General features: G+C 44.9%; 1 protein-coding gene across 2 annotated transcripts in view; it reads left to right on the forward strand.

Moving 5' to 3' along the window:
* PRKG1 (protein kinase cGMP-dependent 1) overlaps positions 1-18,522 on the forward strand; it is a 372,025-nt gene that overhangs the window by 153,384 nt on the left and 200,119 nt on the right. For both annotated transcript variants that reach the window (XM_038141718.1, XM_038141717.1), the window contains exon 3: positions 15,716-15,829. In XM_038141718.1, the coding sequence (XP_037997646.1) occupies positions 15,716-15,829 (114 nt within the window). The remainder of the gene's footprint in view (positions 1-15,715; positions 15,830-18,522) is intronic.

The raw sequence follows: 18,522 nt of genomic DNA on the forward strand, positions 1-18,522 counted from the left end.
AATGTGGGAGCAGGAGCCATCCAGACCCGTATCCTGCTCCGAGCACAGAGTCACTGTCCTGGTTTCCTTGTGGGAATTGGGAAATGCGTGATGCACTTCTGCCCGTTCAGACTCCATCCGTGTGGTGCTGTGGGGCAGCAGCAGAGCACTGGCAGCAGGGCAGGGAGGGATGGTGGCCCTGTGGGCAGCCCTGGAGGCTCCTCTGGAGTGCTGTGGCCAGCTCTGGATGCTGAGGCCAGCAGGGCCAGGAGCTGCTGGAGCTGAGCAAGGGCCTGGAGCATCTGGGTGCCCAGGAAAGGCTGAGGGAGCTGGGGCTGCTCAGGCTGCAGAGGAGCCCCAGCTGAGAGGGGCCCTCAGGCCTGGGTGTCCCTGGGTGCAGGGAGGGGCAGAGCAGGGCCCAGGCTCTGCTCCGGGGCCCAGCAATGGCACCAGAGCCACGGGCAGGGCCTGAGCCCAGCAATTGCCCTGCCCAGGAGGCACAACTTCTTCCCTGGGCAGTGCCCAGCCCTGAGCAGATTGCCCACAGAGCCTGGGGGCTCTCCTCCCTGGGGCTGAGGCAGGAGGGTTTCTGCTTGGTTACTCTTGGTTACAATCTGTTCAGCCCAGCAAAAGTTGCAGTTGGGGTCTCTTACTGTTGGAATCCGACATGCAAGGAGCTCACAGAACTTTGGGCCTTATAAACCAAAGCTTTGAATTAAACCCAGAATTTGATCTGAGGCCTTTGAAAAGGCTTCCAAACTTAGGTGCTAGAAGCGAGAATGTGGGTTTATCGTTTAAAGCAGAGACATGTTAAGTTAAAAAGAGGAAAGTTTAGAGTTCTAGAGTTTTAAGAGACAGAAAAAATAAAAGTAGTTACAAGGGTAAACAAGGAGCTTAGAATGCAGTACTGTAGGTTTGTGTGTCATAATATGATTGGCTAAGAAAGGTTACACTGTAGCATGGGTCCATAAGATTAAATATTTAAGGATTGGGTCAAAAGCATAAATATCCTTGTTGGCAGTGTTTTATTGGTCAATAAATCCCTAAAAGGTCTTGTAACTAGGAGTCTTGTGACCTTCTGAACCATGTGGTGAAGATGTGAGCTGAACTCACCCTTCCTGCCTGCGTAGAAGATAAATAAAATAAATCACATAATCTAAAATGACTCAAAAGTCCTGTCTTGAATTCTTTTAAAGTTCCTCACATTTACAGTCAAATTTGCCAAGGCCGTAGCTTAAGGATGGATCAACAACTCATCAACTACAATAGTGCTGTTTTTCATTTTCCATCTCCTGGGGTAAATCATATTGGGGAGGTGATATTCAATCATGAGACCATCGCTTGGAAAGGGGCTTGCTCATCCAGAGCATGATGAATTGATTTTTGGGGAGGACAGCTTTCTCCCATGGCTGAATTTGGAGTATCCTCGCAGGGTTTCTCTTTGAGAGATTTTGCACCTCTTTGATGACAAATACAAAGCACCTGTGATCATCATCTGAATTTATGGCTCTGCAGTGTTGTGCAAGGCACAGTTTCACTGTCCTTTAGGGTTCAATAGAATATTATGTGCTTGATATTAAAAACCTGCAGAAATGTCAGAGCAATTCCAGGTTGTAGAAGAAAGGCAGTCACTTGGAGGAGTGGAAAAAAAAAGCTTTATGTAAACTGCACAATGGAAGAGAAGTTAATACATCCTCTTGGGAAAGAGTTGGGAGCTGGTTCTTGAAAATACAATGAAAAGGAGTAAATCACCTCCCTCAGAGGAGAAATCCATGTGAAAGTTCAGTGTTGGGACCCTCTTTGGCTTGGTGTCCTCCTCCTCTCATCTCCCTCTGCACTCACAGAGAAAAGAAAACAAAGCAGATGAGCTTTGTGGGTGGTTCTGTGTTTCTTTTCAGAAGCTCTCATCCATAACCTTTCCAGCTCTTTTGTGGATGTTTCTCCTTAAGTGATGTTCCCTTCTGCAATTCCAGCCTTCAGTCTGCTCTGAGCTTTGATTTGTACAGTTGTGTGCATTCGCCCAGGCCCTGCGGCCCTGATGGGTTTGGTAGAGATTAATTAGGGATTGGTTCATGCAGCTCTCCTGATTTTCACACCCAAAGCACTCTCTGAGCCCCGCTCATCCTCTCCTTCCTCTTCTCATGCCCTCTAAGAAACTGGTGGTGGAGACTGTGAAAAGTTTAACAAGGAAAGGAATAACAAAAGTTTGTGTGTGAGTGTTTGCATCAATGCTGGGGACAAATTCCTGATGGGCAGGAATGGGACAGGAATGATGGAGCAGCACTTTTTCCTATGGGAAAAGGCTGGGAGAGCTGGGGGTGCTCACCTGGAGAGGAGGAGACTCTAGGGAGAGCTCCGAGCCCCTTCCTGTGCCTAAAGGGGCTCCAGGAGAGCTGGAGAGGGACTGGGGACAAGGGATGGAGGGACAGGACACAGGGAATGGCTTCCATTGCCAGAGGGCAGGGATGGATGGGATATTGGGAATTAGGAATTGTTCCCTGGCAGGGTGGGCAGGCCCTGGCACAGGGTGCCCAGAGCAGCTGGGGCTGCCCCTGGATCCCTGGCAGTGCCCAAGGCCAGGCTGGACAGGGCTTGGAGCAGCCTGGGATGGCGGAAAGTGTCCCTGCCATGGCAGGGGTGGCACTGGATGGGCTTTAAGGTCCCTTCCAACCCAGAACTGTGCTGGATTGTGTGATTTTGGGATTCAGCTTCTCAGGTGGTGTGAGGAAGCAGCCAGTGTGGGAATGGAGGAGGCAGGAGGTGTTCCAGCCCTGGGCTGTGGGCATGAAAACAGGTGTTTGCCGTGGGAAAATAATTCTAAACAGGCCAGACCTGTTTCCCATCCAAACTCCAAACACCTACCCTGATTTTGTTGATCAAGGCACTGATACTTGACAACTTTGGCTTTAATCTTTGGTCCTTGCACTTTTGCTGTTCTAGGATTACTAGAACTTCCTGGCCTGCTGAGGAAAAGTCTCTCCAGGGCACCTTGTCACACAAAGCCACTGCCTGTGAGCTGAGAAATTGTTTGCAGGCAGATGATCAGATCTGGGTGCTTTGTTTTCTGCACATTCAGAGAGAGCAATATCAGATTTCCTTCCCCCCCTTTTCCACAGTGACAGAGCTCAGAAGCAAATGGGACTTGTCACTCTGTATTCCCTCCATCATCAGAAGCTGCTTCCTGCTGCTCTCTCATGTCCCAGACAGTAATAAATCACATTTTCTGAGCCCAGCCAACGTGCTGATTTGCAAACATGAAGTAGCAGCTCATAAGGGAATGCATTTCACATTTGTGGGGAGTAGACATTGCATTAACCTGGAGTGGTGCAAATTGCAGCAGCAGCAGCGAGTGAAACGAAGCTTTGCCACTTCAAAGTTCAGTGCAGACTTGACGTATGCGAAAGTAATTAAAACTCAATTTGTTGTGTTTTCAGAGGAGACTTCAAACACATTTGACAGAGAAATCACGTCCCTTTATATCGCAAGGTGTTTCCAATCTTGTCATTTGCCCATTTGTCACCTTGGATTTGGAATGAGAGCTCGTACTTCCAAGGAGTTTCTTGCTCGGGCAGTGATCACCCAGCAAACTTTGTAAAAATAAATAATTGTTCCTACCTGCACTTTCCAAGATTGTATAAAATGGGTCCAAACTTCCTCACAGCCCTTTGTGTTGTGTTTGAACAAACTAAAGAGCTCCTGCTACGCCGATTTCTATTCCTGGGGATAGCTATTCCCAAAAATGCCACTTCCCCCTGCACCAGGGTTTCCCTTCTGAATTCTCTTCGTGTTTCAGAAGTCCTCAGCTGCCTCCTGATCTGCTCCATCCCTGCTAGCACAGAGCAGGCTTTGCTGGGGCACTTTTTGCACACTGCTGTGGTGTCAGCAGTGCTGGGTTTTCCAGGGAAGAGCAAAAGTGAAAAGCAGCTCTGGTGAAATCAAGGTTTGAAGGAGGATTTTTGTGTGCTCACAGCTGGCCTTCTCCTGCCCTGCCCGAGGCAGGAATGAGATGGTCTTTGAGGGCTCTTCTGCCCAAACCATCCTGGTATTCTCTGATTTAGTGTGGTTTAAGCCCTGGTTTCTTGCCTCAGAGCTGCCACCCTGATTCTCAGCTGAGGGCATTTGACTATCAGAACAAACAGCTCTTGGATGAAAAATTCTCCTTTTCTCTCTCTCTCTCTCAGAATCAAGACTTGATTTTACATCTTTGGTTTCTCTCCCTTTCTTTCTGTTTTTATTCTTTGAATCAAATAACCTCCTACAGTTCATAGCACAAGTATTTTTTCTCAAATTACTGATTCCCAATGTTTTCCTAACCACTTCCACCATTCCCTTTCTCTGCTGTCTGGAGTGAGGTTATCTCTACGTGGCCTCCAGGGAAACTCAGCTCCATATTTTAGCACAGGCAAGGCAGAATAATTCTGTTTAATCCAACCTGTCTCCCATCTTTTCTCAGTTTCCCAGTGAACTCTGGATTTTTTGAGTTCTGTGGAAGAAGCAGCCTTTGAAAAGCTCTGGGAGAAACCACAAAGAGTCATTTGTGAGACCAACAGAGAGCGAATTGGGGCAATAAAGGAGCAGAATCTTTTAGAGCAGTGAAATCATTATTTCATAGGTGTCATTGTTTCCATGTTGTGGTGGAGCCTGAACCCTCCAGGCATGTGAGGGTCTGCAGGGAATCCCCTTTGTTTGCTGCTGACACTTTTCTCATATTCCTGCTTCTCTTCGTGGCTGTTCTGGATGCTTTATGATCCACTTGGCATTTTTTAATAAAATTCGGGTTGAGCCGCTGATGTTATTTTCCCATCTCTTCCTAAAAGGAAACAGCTCTGAACTGTCCTTCCTTTTCCCAGTGGATGCTTTGGAGGTCTTAAATCAGAGTTAGGTGCAAAGTGAACTAAATACTGGGGTGAAATAAGGAAATCACAGCATCCATCTTCCTGGGAGGCTGCAGGATAAGATGGGAAGGGGAGCAGCTCCTGAGGGCCCTGCCTGCACCTTCCTTTCCCAGTGGAGAAGCTTAAATAGAGTTGTTCCCTGTGCTGTGAAGGTGGTTGGGAATCTGAGCAGAGCAGAATTATTTTTGTTAAGAGGGAAAGGATTTGTTTTCTGAAGAAATCCTTCCCTTCTTGCCTTCAGGGGAGAAAAGGCAGAGTGAAATTCTGCAGCGCCTGTTCTGTCAGGAACACTTTGCTGTCAGAAACCTGCGAAGTTTTATTGACCAGCAATTCCAAACCCCTCGTGCCTGGACGAGGGATGAAAGCAGCAAAGTGCTGCTGCTTCTGTGTAACTCAGAGCCGAGATCATTGCAGGTGTCAGGTGAAAATATTGATTTAGTGCAGATCTTCTCCCGCTGCATTCGAGTCACTCCAGTGAGAGCTCTGCCTGCCCAGCCCCTTCAGCCTCATCCCAGGTGTTTCTTTACCAGGAAAATGTGGAAAACAGGGGAGAGAGGAGCTGGGCTGTGAGAACATGAGACCTGGAATGGGAAATGTGGACTCGCAGTCACTCGGCAGTTTGGCCCTTTGCTCAAACCCTGTGGGCTGAAAGGACCAAATAAATCCTGATCCCCAGGTGTCCCTCAGGTGGATTTAGCCATCTCCTCATGTTATTTACCACAGGAAGGAGTTGTGAGCACGTGCAACATCACTAAGGCTGCAGTAGCCTTAAAAAGTGTTATGGCATCGGAGCATTTGGCTAAAATTGGGCTAAATAAACCTCCCCACCCCACACAATTATTGTGGTGTGCTTTGAGTATGGAGAAAATAGCATTTTTCCTCAGATGTCTCCCTGGGAAAAGCCAAATAAATTCTAAAAGCATTTGCCAGGCTTACTTGGTTTTAAGCTCCTGCAGCAGCAGTTTAAAGCTCAATCTTTTAGAGCTGTGCAAAGGAAGAGGAACTGAACACAGCACAGCTGGTCAGCCTAGAGACTGATGACCCTGCAGAGCCTCATCCATATCCCATTCCCAAAAACCCTCCAGTGGGCTTCACCCTTGTTGGATAAAACCCAAGAGGAAGGGAAATGGAGCAAGACCTGAATTCTGGCTCTCCAGCCTCCAGCTGTAACTGGTGACAAGCTCCAAGTCCCTTCAGCAAATGCATTTGGAGTTGAACAAACTGATTTAGCTCCTCTCAAACCCTCTGGGGGGGCAGTCCCAGTGTGATGGAACTGGGGCAGTCACTGGGACAGCCTCCCCAACACCAGACCCTGGAAAACCTCTTTTTTGTGGGGGGAGGGGGGAGATTTTTAGTGCCAAAGTTTATTTAGGAGAACCTGACACCAGCAGAAACCCAAAACTACAAAGTATTTACCAAGCTGGCCCCACCTCCCTGGCAGGGACCTGCTAACAAAAAAATGACATCCTAAAATTGCGTTTTAACCCTGGCTTTTAAGAAACCGTTTGAAACTGAGCTTGAAGCCATGAATCAACGTGTACCATGTCTGCAGCCTGAAGCGGTGAGTTCAGTAACACCTCTTGGATTTAAATCAAGGCACACTCCAGAGAAAGGATTACCGGAGATAAGAGCACAGCTCCATCCCAGTTTCCACCCCGGCTGCAGGAGCGTTTTGAAAAGCAGGGAGTGGAAAGAAAGGAGGTGATTGCCGAAATCTGTAACAGCAGCCTGGGGGCAGAGAGGGGCTGGGAGAACAGAGAGCAGCTGAAAAAAGAATAAAGGAACTTCCCCTGGGCTTTAAAGATAGGCACTAAAGAGAGGAAGAAGAGAGGAAGGCACCGAGCACTGAGAGCCAGAGTGTGGCAGCCTGTGGAGATCCCAGAGTCACTGGGGTTGGAAAAAAAAACCCTTCAGGATCTTCCAATCCAAGCTGTGCCCAATCCCCACCTCATCATCAAACTGCCAACATTCCCCTTGAAAGGAGAAGTGGAGAGACCCTAATGAATTATCCCAAAAAACCCACTCTGCCTGCACAGGGGTGGGCACTCCCAGCTACCTCCTCCTGTGACCCACACGACAAAACTCTGCAGCCAAAGCAAAAGAAATGGCTTTTTTTCCCTCTCTGGGAGAGTAGAGAACTAGTTTGGAATTTTTTTTTCTATTAAGATAATGATGATGATTAACATTTTTTGTGACAGGTGTGCCATACTTGAGATGGAGGCAATGCAAAGCAACACACTCCATTTTCAGAGGGCTTCAAACTGTTTTTATTCTAGCATGCATGCTTTTTATCTATTCTTACAAAGCTCATAAGTTTACACTCTGCTCATTGGTCACAAAGTGCTCGTTGCAATAGGCAGTTGCAGGTTTCTCTTATTTATCCTTCTTTCTTTCTTGGTTTCTATGTCAACAACCTTGGTAGGAAATACTTTCAGGGGTAAACATGGATCCTCTCATCAAACTTCTCTCTGGCTCACAGAAGCTGCTGTAAAAACCTCTTCCACACAGCTGGACTGGACCCACTCCCAAGGTGAGATGCACATCCTCAAAAACCATAGAAAACATCAAAAAACTATACACCCAGACTTATATTTAGCCTGGTTTTCCAACATCTTTCCAACTGTAACACAGATCCCTGCTCAGAGTTATGGAGACCTCCAGAGCTCCAGCACAACCTTGGTTCTTGTGGGACTCATTTGTCTGATGTAAGATCTCCCTCAGCACAAGGGCACACAGAAAACAGCCTTAAGCTGCCCCAAGGAAGGTTTAAATTGGATTTGGGGAAGTATTTCTTCACAGGAAGGGTGGTCAGGCATTGGAAGGGGCTGCTGGAAGAGGTGGAATCAGCATCCCTGGAACTGGGATGTGTCACCCCAGAACGAGCACTGATCCCACACTCTGCCCCTCAGCTGGACGGCTCCCAGAAAATGAACAGCTCTGCCTGATTCATCCATCAGGAGGCTGAAAAAAGGAGGGAAAGAAAAGTCTGGGATCCTTGGGGAAAGCAACAGAAGGTGTGGTTTTGGTCAGCTGAATTTTTTAGGAACTCAAGGAGGTAAGCTGAAACTCAAGAAGATCTGCAAAGAGTGGGAGATGCTGGCAGTTTATCCTCACACACCCTCCCCTATCCCAGTCCTTCTGAAGCCCAGAAGTGAGTAAAAAGTGACCAGAGAGAAGGGATGAGTCTCATACTTCCCCTGGATAAAATATTGAAGAGCTCAAATACCCTTCAGGGCACGCCTGTCTGATTTCCCTCACTCTTACCTGGATAAATAACGAGTTTCAATCTCAAAAGCAAACAAACCCAAATGCAAACTGCTTTTCCCCCAAGCATTCTGTAGAAGTACACAGCCTTCCCTGCTGAGCTGCAGTGTTTGTCCCAAATTTTGGTTCAGCACCTCTGAACCTGGAATTGCAGCTCCAATTCCAGGAGTGCAAACTGACCCTTTTTTGGTACTCAAAGCCTTTTGTGAGCAAAACCCTGATTTGTTTCATTTTCACAGCCCTTCTAAGACACTTGGTTAAAATAATCCCCCTTAAAACACTGAAGTGTTCCCTGTGGAATACTCTGAGAAAAGACATTTTGCTCACCTGCCCCAAACAGCTGTTAGATCCTGCCATCCAAATTTATTTCCTAGTTGCAAACCTCCTCCCTTGCTTTTCAGAGCTCTCATTTTCATTTCTTGACTTTTCAAAATAGTTTGGAAGCATTTCAGCATGAGAGAAAACAACCTTAAGTTGTCCCGTGGATGGTTTAACTTGGATTTTGGGAAGTATTTCTTCACAGGAAGGATGGTCAGGCATTGGAAGGGCTGCTGGAAGAGGTGGAATCAGCATCCCTGGAAGTGTTGGAAAGCCATGTGGATGTGGCACTTGGGGACATGGATTAGAGGTGCCTTGGCAGTGCTGGGTTAATGGACTCAGTCTTGGAGGGCTTTTCCAACCTTAGTGATTCTATGTCAAAATGTTAACCAAAAAAACCCCAACCAACACCAAAAGTTGAAGCTATAAAGAAATAAAAAATGTAGGAGTCAGTTTTTATTTATCCATCAATCAAACTGAAAATCACTTTTGATACGTGATTGGTAAGTGATACTGGGACATGCAGTCACTGCAGTCTCATATCAAAGATAACAGACCAAACCCAGAGGCTGAGATCCCTAAAAACAGCACAAACTCATTCCCTTCTTTCCCTTTTTACCCAGGATAATCTTGCACTTGAAAGGCAGCAATAAAACAACAGACATATTTAAAACCCCTGAGTCAGCCACTTCCTAGAGAAGCTGTAACTCACAGAAATAAAAAATTAATATTGATAAAAATTTACACACCCATAATAGTTGACACTGTTCTGCAGGTGCACAATCCACACATCAATCTGCCTGGAACAAATCCCAGTGCCAAACACTGACAGCTCTGCAAGGAAATCCCACAAAAACTCCTTACCCCGGAGGGTTTGAGAGGAGCTAAAATCAGTTTGTTCAACTCCAAATGCATTTGCTGAAGGGACTTGGAGCTTGTTACCAGTTACAGCTGGAGGCTGGAGAGCCAGAATTCAGGTCTTGCTCCATTTCCCTTCCTCTTGGGTTTTATCCAACAAGGGTGAAGCCCACTGGAGGGTTTCTGGGAATGGGATATGGATGAGGCTCTGCAGGGTCATCAGTCTCTAGGCTGACCAGCTGTGCTGTGTTCAGTTCCTCTTCCTTTGCACAGCTCTAAAAGATTGAGCTTTAAACTGCTGCTGCAGGAGCTTAAAACCAAGTGAGCCCGGGAAATGCTATCAGAATTTATTTGGCTTTTCCCAGGGAGACATCTGAGGAAAAATGCTATTTTCTCCATACTCAAAGCACTCTCTCAACAATTTGCAGTGGGAAAATAACACGAAATTTGGCAAAATATGCATTATTTATTTTTTTCATCACTGATATTATATTTATTCTGTCTGAATTTTCCTGAATTTGGGTAAAGGAGAAACCTGTCAGGGCTTGCATTTCCCACATGCACAGGGGCTTGTCACTGTAAGGGTAGCTTGTGCTTTGTCTCAAGTGCCATTTTGGAAATATATTCAGACTTGTTCAGGAAAATCTGCAGATCCAGAGTGATATTTCCTAAAGAAAACTTTTCTGCAAACAATCATTCCTCAGTTTTCAGAGCAGAGCTTGAACAGCATCCAACAAACCAAGCTGCAGTCCAAGTGTGAAACAGGCACAGATGAAATCAAATATTGAATAGTCATTCATGAATCCTGCACTGAATTGAGGGAATCCTCCTCCCACCCCTCCTGGCATTTTTGGAGTTGTGGGATGAAATTTATATCTTAGGAATACATGAGCTTGTGCTGAACCCTGCTTTTTTACATGCCTCATTTTTTTGCCAGAAGTGCTTGTATTTTTCAACCTGCCATGGGAGTGTGATGAATAATTAGTGCCTTCATGGGTCAACCAGCTTTTTTTTTTATTTCCTGAGGGTCCAGGAGTTGAAGAGGACCTAGGAATGTGAATAATACTAAAATCCATTGCTCTTATCCATGTCCCAATGGCACTGCTGGGACAGACAACTGAAAATAAGGAATTATGCCTTCCAGGTGTCTCCTGAGTATGGAGAAATACAAGGTAGGAATGTCCCTGGCTGTTAAAGCCTTTACTGGACAACAGAAGAAACATTCTTTTTGTACCAAAATCCACTTGGGATTCTCAGATATCCTCTTGAATATTCTTGTATCTTTAAAATTCAGATTTTTTTTTGGATTGTGGAGTCATGGAAGGTTTTGGCTTGAAGCAGCAAGTGCCCTTTCCCCCGTGCTGGTAAGAAAAAAGAGAGAGCTGATAATGCATTGCAAAAATTTAGTCTATTTTATAAATTACACACAGGCTGACAAGGGCTGACAAGTTCCTCAGGTCAACTTAATCTGTTTTCTTCTGTGCCTGGAAAGAGAAAACGACCATTTAATTATTGGGGGGAAAAAAATGATCCTCCTGATGAGAGAGTCACATGAGTGCAATTTACTTTATCCTTCCATTCATTTGAGGGACATGGATGCAGTTCAGCCAGAGATTTCAAGTTGAATTTCGAGCCAGTTATTTCAAGTTTAATTGGGTGGACTCAGAGTGACAAAACCCCCAACGTCCCCATCCAAACAAAACCTCTGTGCTTTGCTAGTGGTGTTGTAGGTGGCATAATTGATCCTGCTTTGTTCTTACGTGCTTCATTCATCTGTATTTTCCCTCTTCTGTGGTTAAAATGATCCGTGTTTAAATTGGCATTCTGGGAGGTTATTCAGGAATTTACCGGAGCACAGGTTCCCCATCCCTGGAAGTGTCCAAGGCCAGGTTTTGGATCAGCCTGGCATAGTGGAAGGTGTCCCCGCCCATGGCAGGGGTGGCACTGGATGAGCCAAAGGTCGCTTCCAAACCATTCTCTGATTTTCCACGTATAGATGATTTTCTGGGAACTACTTCTGTGATTCCTGAAACTGGGACAGAGATACACCGGGAGTAATTCAGTGTCAGCCTATTTTAAGTATATTTTCTTCAGTGCCAGCCTGTTTTTTGTTCACAGTCTGAAATCCCAGGATGATTTGGGTTGGAAGGAACCTTAAAGCTCATCCTGTTCCACCCCCTGCCATGACCAGGGACACCTTCCACTATTTTAAGAAGGGCTGTGACCAAAAAAAAAAAAAAAAAAAAAAATCCCCCTAAATCCTGGCTTTAGTTTTAATATTGGGAATATTCCTCATGGTGAAGTGTAACACTCCATGGGCACCGAGGGGAGGATTCGCAGTGCCCGGGACACAACCCCGTTAATAATTAATGAATAATGCGGACCATTATCGGTTTGTGTTCCCAAACAAACACCAGCCTTAGCACGTCTTCATCCGACCGGCTCTGAAGTCAGGCAGCCGCTTAGCAATTAAAAATTTAATTGCTCCACAATTAAATTGGCAGCTACAATGTAATTAGCACGCAGGGTTTAATTTGGGAAAGCCAGGTTCTGGCTGAGAGGTCCAAAGTTCAGTGATGTGTTTTGGGGACCAGGGTAGCAAGGGAAGCTGTTCCCTCTTGGATTTCATGGAATATCCCCAAGGATGGTTCAACTCCAACTCCTAGGACTAGTTTTTCATAAGAAAAGCTTAATTTCCTGAAGTTTTAGTGAACCTCCCAGAAATCTTGCAAAGCAACAGGGTGAGATGAGGCTCTGGCACAGGTTGGCCAGAGCAGTTGTGGCTGCCCCATCCCTGGATGAAGAACCAAAGAACTGAGACTTGGGGGTCTGCAGAACCCAAAATATTTTGAGTTCTGTGTGGTTAAAGGGATTTTTGGAGCTATTTCTGTTGGGAGGAGGCTGGTGGCTTGGGGAGGCATTGATCTCTTTTATTGACCCTTTACTCTGGTCACCTTCTCATGTTCATCCTGGAAAGGGAATGGCTGGAGCCCTTGGAACTGGGGAACTGAAGGCACTGAGATTTTTATTTTATACTCTGTTTGAAAAATCATATGCATTGCCCATCGTTATGGAATAGCTTTTTAAGCTGACAGAAAAGTGCATTGTTTGTATGCCAACTAATGCTCCCCAAAATCAGCTCAAGCTGTAAATTAAATATAATGTTGAATTCAATAATGCTCAATATTTGGACTGAAATGCAGCATTTTCTGATTCTCTTGCCGGGAGAGAACCATCTCTTGCATTATTTAGTGTTTGTGTGATGGAGATGCCAAGGCAAGCTGCAGATGTATCTCCATTAATTGATCAATATTGTGTTGTATTCCATTTGGTTCCTTTATCTGCTTGATACAGCAGAACAATTTGTTTGCTCCACGGAAAACTGCACTGTGTAGGCTGCCAGGTAGGGAAAGAAAATGGGAAAAATCCTACAGCAGTCCTTTGACCTTTTAATTCCATGAGAGGTGAATTTTGCTCGTGGTCTGGGCATCTTATGATGAGGTGTTTAATGTTTCAGATTGCTTAGTTACACAGCAGGGGAATGGGAGACTTTCTCCAGGATAACAAATTGTAATTAAAGAGCGCATTAATTACCGAACCACAGAGCACTGTTTTATCTAATCTTGCCAATACCTGCAATATCGTGCTGGGAAATCTTCTCTTTACTTTTAAAGCAAGTATTTTAATTTCATCAGCAATATGTTTCTTGTGCTCCCCAACACTTGGGAATAATGTGATCCCATCTGTGCATTACTGCTCAGAATTGTCCATCTTTCTTTGCAACCCATGAGCCAAAAGTCAGGTAAAGTAATTTCCTTTGTAGGTTTTTGCTGTAGAGCTTTATCCAGCAGAGCTTTTTGCAGAAAAAGCTGCTGAAACTCAGTTCTATTAAGCAAAAAATTACATTCTTCAAAATGATTTAGGATTCTCTGTAGTGTGGGAGGCCCCACTAAAAGTTGATATTGCTCATTCTGGAGATAAGCACCTATTTTTGTTCTTCTTGTTAGATTGATATGTAATATGAAGAAATGAATCAAACATTTATAAAAACAGTCATAAAAATTAACTTGAAATGAAGATATTTGAATCCCCCCCCCAACTCTGCTTCTGTATCATAGAAAGCTCTGCTGCCATTTTACACTCCCACAGCCCAGGTAACATTTAGGTCATAATATTTACCAAACAGCCACTTTCAGCTTGATAACTAATCATCTTTTCTAACCTAAATGAGTCTGTGTTTCAGCTCTCTGATTGTATTCCATGATCACTGAAGCTGTTTCACAGTTTGGGGTGCCAGGGGAGGTTTTTTTAGTGGCTGCTAAGATTTGAAACCTCTGCTCTTTTCTCTTTTCCCCATCCTTTTTTTTTTTTCTTTTTTTTTTTCTTTTTTGTGGGAATAACCCTGTGGCCCCCACATGTCTGTTGTCCCCTCTTCCTCCCCTTCTCCTGGCTCTTGTTTTCAAATCTAGCTTTTCAAACCCTCCATTATTTAAAAGATGTGTCACTTCCAACCTCCCATTTTGGTCCTGAGCTCCTTCCTTTCCATCCAACCTGGGATTTTAACCCTTCCTGACACATCCCAGCATGATGCAGGTAAGCTGATAAAGCAGATTTCCCCTCACAAAACGAGATATTCAGAAAGGCAAGGGGTGGAGAGATGGGAATTTAATAATAGCCATGGGTCAGAGTAATTTTCTATGATAGTTCAGTTACTCATGGATGAGTGTTCTCAGGGATTAGTTTCTCAGGGAAAATGACTAAAATTACACCACCGTTTTCATGTGGGGCGTTAAAGACCTAAATCCTTTCTTTTTTGAACACAAAAATTGGGGGAGATTTCACCTGAAAGTCTAAGAGGTGAAACAAAGTTCACAGTGAGTTTGGAGTACTGTGTGGTAGCTGGGAGTGGGGCTGTGGCCAAGGCTCATCCCCAGTGTCTCAAGCCTCATCCCACAGTTTCAAGCTGTGCCAAGGGAAATGCAGGTTGGATATTAGGAAAAAGTTTTTTACAGAAAGGGTGATAAAGTTCTGGAATGTTCTGCCCAGGGAGGTGGTGGAGTCACCATCCCTGGATGTGTTGAAAAACAGACTGGATGTGGCACTGGGTGCCAGGGTTTAGTTGAGGTGTTGGGGCTGGGTTGGACTTGATGATCTTGGGAGTCTCTTCCAACCCAGTGATTCTGTGATTCTGTGAATTCTGATGGGCTGCAGCTGTGCAGGACAGTGGCTGATACTGAAATTATTGAGCCACGGAGTGCCCAGGGGCACTGACCAATCCCACCGGGATCAGAGGGCACACAGGTGCAGGGCATCAGCATGAGGGGATAAAAGGCTGGGCTGAAGAACAAAGGGCAGTTGCTTGCAGCCTTCTGAAGTGGTGGGGTGTTATTCTGTGTGAGCAGATGCCTGAAACCTTCTGACCTGGTAAGGTGTTCCTGTGTATGGGCTGAAGCTTTCTGAAGTTGTTTGGTGATACTCTGTGTGTCATGGCTGTCTCAGCTGCAACAATGCTCCACTAAAAACCATCAAGTGTTAAAAGGTTTTGCATGAAACAGCTGGTTTTAACACTTCTGCATACATATGTTCCTCTTCGTAATACACTTAGTTCCTTTTGAAGTTGTAGGGCTCTGGTGTTTTTTGTTTGGGTTTTTTGTTTGGGTTTTTTGTTTGGGTTTTTTGTTTGGGTTTTTTGTTTGGGTTTTTTGTTTGGGTTTTTTGTTTGGGTTTTTTGTTTGGGTTTTTTGTTTGGGTTTTTTGTTTGGGTTTTTTGTTTGGGTTTTTTGTTTGGGTTTTTTGTTTGGGTTTTTTGTTTGGGTTTTTTGTTTGGGTTTTTTGTTTGGGTTTTTTGTTTGGGTTTTTTGTTTGGGTTTTTTGTTTGGGTTTTTTGTTTGGGTTTTTTGTTTGGGTTTTTTGTTTGGGTTTTTTGTTTGGGTTTTTTGTTTGGGTTTTTTGTTTGGGTTTTTTGTTTGGGTTTTTTGTTTGGGTTTTTTGTTTGGGTTTTTTGTTTGGGTTTTTTGTTTGGGTTTTTTGTTTGGGTTTTTTGTTTGGGTTTTTTGTTTGGGTTTTTTGTTTGGGTTTTTTGTTTGGGTTTTTTGTTTGGGTTTTTTGTTTGGGTTTTTTGTTTGGGTTTTTTTTTGGGTTTTTTTGTTTGGGTTTTTTGTTCACAGCATGGAATTCTAGGATGGCTTGGATGGGAAGGGACCTTAAATCCTATCCTGTTCCACCCCCTGCTATGGCCAGGGACACCTTCCACTATCCCAGCTCCTCCAAGCCCCATCCAAACTGGCTTGTAATTAAATAAATTTTAAAATTTAAATCTAAAAAAAAAATGCCTTCCTTTTAAAGTGTCTGAAATTATTGAATTTCCCTTTTAAAATCTTTCTCTCTTCTTTTTCTCACAGATGGGAAGGTTGAAGTGACAAAAGAAGGAGTGAAGCTCTGCACCATGGGACCTGGCAAAGTTTTTGGGGAGTTAGCCATCCTCTACAACTGCACCCGGACAGCTACTGTCAAAAGTAAGAGCATTTTAGATTTTTTGTTTTACTCTCTTCACTTGGAAGCTGCAGCCTCTTTTAGTTGTTTCACTTTCTCAGTGATTTCAGCTCTTTAGGGCATGGATTTTGGTATGGCATTGAGGCACTCTGTGTGAAGGAGATGCAGAGGAAATGCATCATTCAGTCACTCAGGTTGGTCCTTCCCCATGCAGAGGAGCCTGAAGCTTCTACCCCAGTTTTCTTTACAATTCCTGCTGGATCTCAGGATAATTATTTTCTTATTGCTTAGAAAAAACATTTCTGACCTGTGTTAAGTCTTCAAGGGAAGCTCAGTAAGCCAAGCTTAGTTTTTGTTCAAGACAAGTCATTGTTTTCCCACTAAGCTGACTAAAATAAATCAGGGAAAAAAAAATCTGGAGGGCACTTGATCCCCTGCTCTAAACTCTTCAGCACTTCTCCTGTTACCTCTTTTATGAATGTTGTGGGCAAAAGCTTGGCTTGCACAATTAAGCAGAGGAAATAAATCACATTTCTGTGTATGACTTAAATGGGTTTTTGTTTAAATTCAGATGCAGATATAGGATATCACAGCTCTCCTTGATCTTGAGGACAAAAGATTATGGTGGTGTCTGAAGCAGAGAGATAATAAATAGTTGTGCGGTTTTAAGGTGCTGTGGGGGAGGAGTCAAAAGAGTACAGATGGTACAGAATAACCCAAACAAGAGCTAAAAACTTGAATAATACAAACCAGTGGTATTCTTGTGCCAGAATAATGAGCTGTGCGAGTCCCTGCTCAGAAGAAAGCCTTTTCCAAATACCTAATTGTGTTTCAAAAAAAAGAGAGAGGAAAAGAACAAATGGGCAGGAATGAGAAAGCAGGAGCAGATAAGTGGATTATTTTCTGCAGGATGTGCTGTTCTCTGTAGGGCTCAAGGACATGACTGATGTTCCCTGTTCTCACCTGTGCAAACCTTGCCTTTTCACAAGTGCTGGGGACCTCAGGTGAGGCTGAAAAATTTGGAGAAGCAGCAGGTTTGTGTGATAAATACAGCTGGGGAAGGTTGGAAAGAGCAGAGAGAAAGGTCACAGCCTAGAAAAGGCAGTGAGAGGATGGCTGCTGTTTAGTTTCCCTTAGGAATGCAGAGCTAGAGGGCACCTGAGTGGCATCCCACAGACCCACTCTGTTCCTGTGGCCATTGCCACCTGCTTGTGCAAGGCACTCCCACTGCTGGTTTTCTGTATTTTTTTCCCTTACTGCCTTTTCACAGAATCACAGAATTTCTAGGTTGGAAAGAGACCTTTAAGATCATCGAGTCCAACCCATGTTCTAACACCTCAACTAGATCATGGCACCAAGTGCCACATCCAGGCTTTTTTTAAACACATCCAGGGATGGTGACTACACCACCTCCCTGGGCAGATGATTCCAGTGTTTGACCACTCTTTCTGTGAAAAACTTCCACCTTAATTCCAGCCTGGATCTCCCTTGGCGCAGCTTGAGACTGTGTCCTCTTGTTCTGTCTGTTGTTGCCTGGAGAAAGAGACCCCCAGCTTAGCACAGCCACCCTTCAGGAAGCTGCAGAGAGTGACAAGGTCACCTCTGAGTCTCCTTTTCTCCAGGCTAAACACCCCCAGCTCCCTCAGTGGTTCCTCATACAGCTTGTGTTCCGAGCCCCTCTCCAGCCTCGTTGCTCTCCTTTGGACACGCTCAAACATCTCAATGTCCCTCCTAAACTGAGGGGCCCAGAACTGGACACAAAACTCAAGGTATTTTGCACACCCTCAGGCTCCCCTCCTGAGCAGACCTCCAGCCTGGCACGTGGCATTCAGTTGTCCCACATCCCTCTGTCCTGGTTAAACTGGGGGCAGGAGTAAGGTCACTACTCAGAGAATCCTTGCCTCAAGGAAAAGGATTGTGTGTCCCTTGTTCCTTTCCCAGCAGCACTGTGTAATTAGAGTTCTGCTGGGTTTTAATCCCTTTCCCAGGGCCAGCAAGGGACTTGGAGGAGTTTTCTCTGCACAAATCAGTGCAGTTGAGGTTGTAATGAGCCTGGGGAGTTGCTGCAGCTCGGCCTCACTGAGCTGAGGGTGTGGAGATGCCCACATCCCCTCAGGGCATGGTATTGGCTAAGCTAATCCTACACAGCTTCAAACACCTTTGGGAAATGAGCAATAAATGTGGTAAATCCCTAGAAAGGTGAGTGATGGCAAATACTCCATTAAGCCTGGGTATAACTTGGATCATTCCAAGGTTTGTTCTGGGAGAAATAAAATTGGTGATTGTAGTGAGAGCAGACACTCGGCATTAGTGGTGAAGAAGTGTCAGGGAGCACCATCCAGCTCCCATTTGGAGAAACTCTCAGGGCTTCCCAATTTTCAGGAGAGAGCTTTCCATCATCTCCAGAGTGTCAGGAGTGTGTTTTGATGGGCCTGCCTGTACTTCATTACGAGGACGTTAAGTGCTGCATTCTGAGGATGAAGTTGCAGCAGAGGCTGAGTGAAGGATGGATTTATGTGGGTGTGGAGCTCTGTGTTACAGCTGGGCCATAATGAGGTGTCAGCTGAGTTGACATCTCCAGCTGGAACTGGGTTTTATGTGTACCCTGGCTTTGGTTTGTAAATAATAAAGATTTTAGTGTCATTACTCACTGTTAGTCTACACGGGCTCTTCAGCTCGTGCTCACTCTGCAGGAGCGAACTTCAGCTATAAATCA

The sequence above is a fragment of the Motacilla alba genome, chromosome 6 (assembly GCF_015832195.1).
Source record: "Motacilla alba alba isolate MOTALB_02 chromosome 6, Motacilla_alba_V1.0_pri, whole genome shotgun sequence".
NCBI classification, from domain to species: Eukaryota; Metazoa; Chordata; class Aves; order Passeriformes; family Motacillidae; genus Motacilla; species Motacilla alba.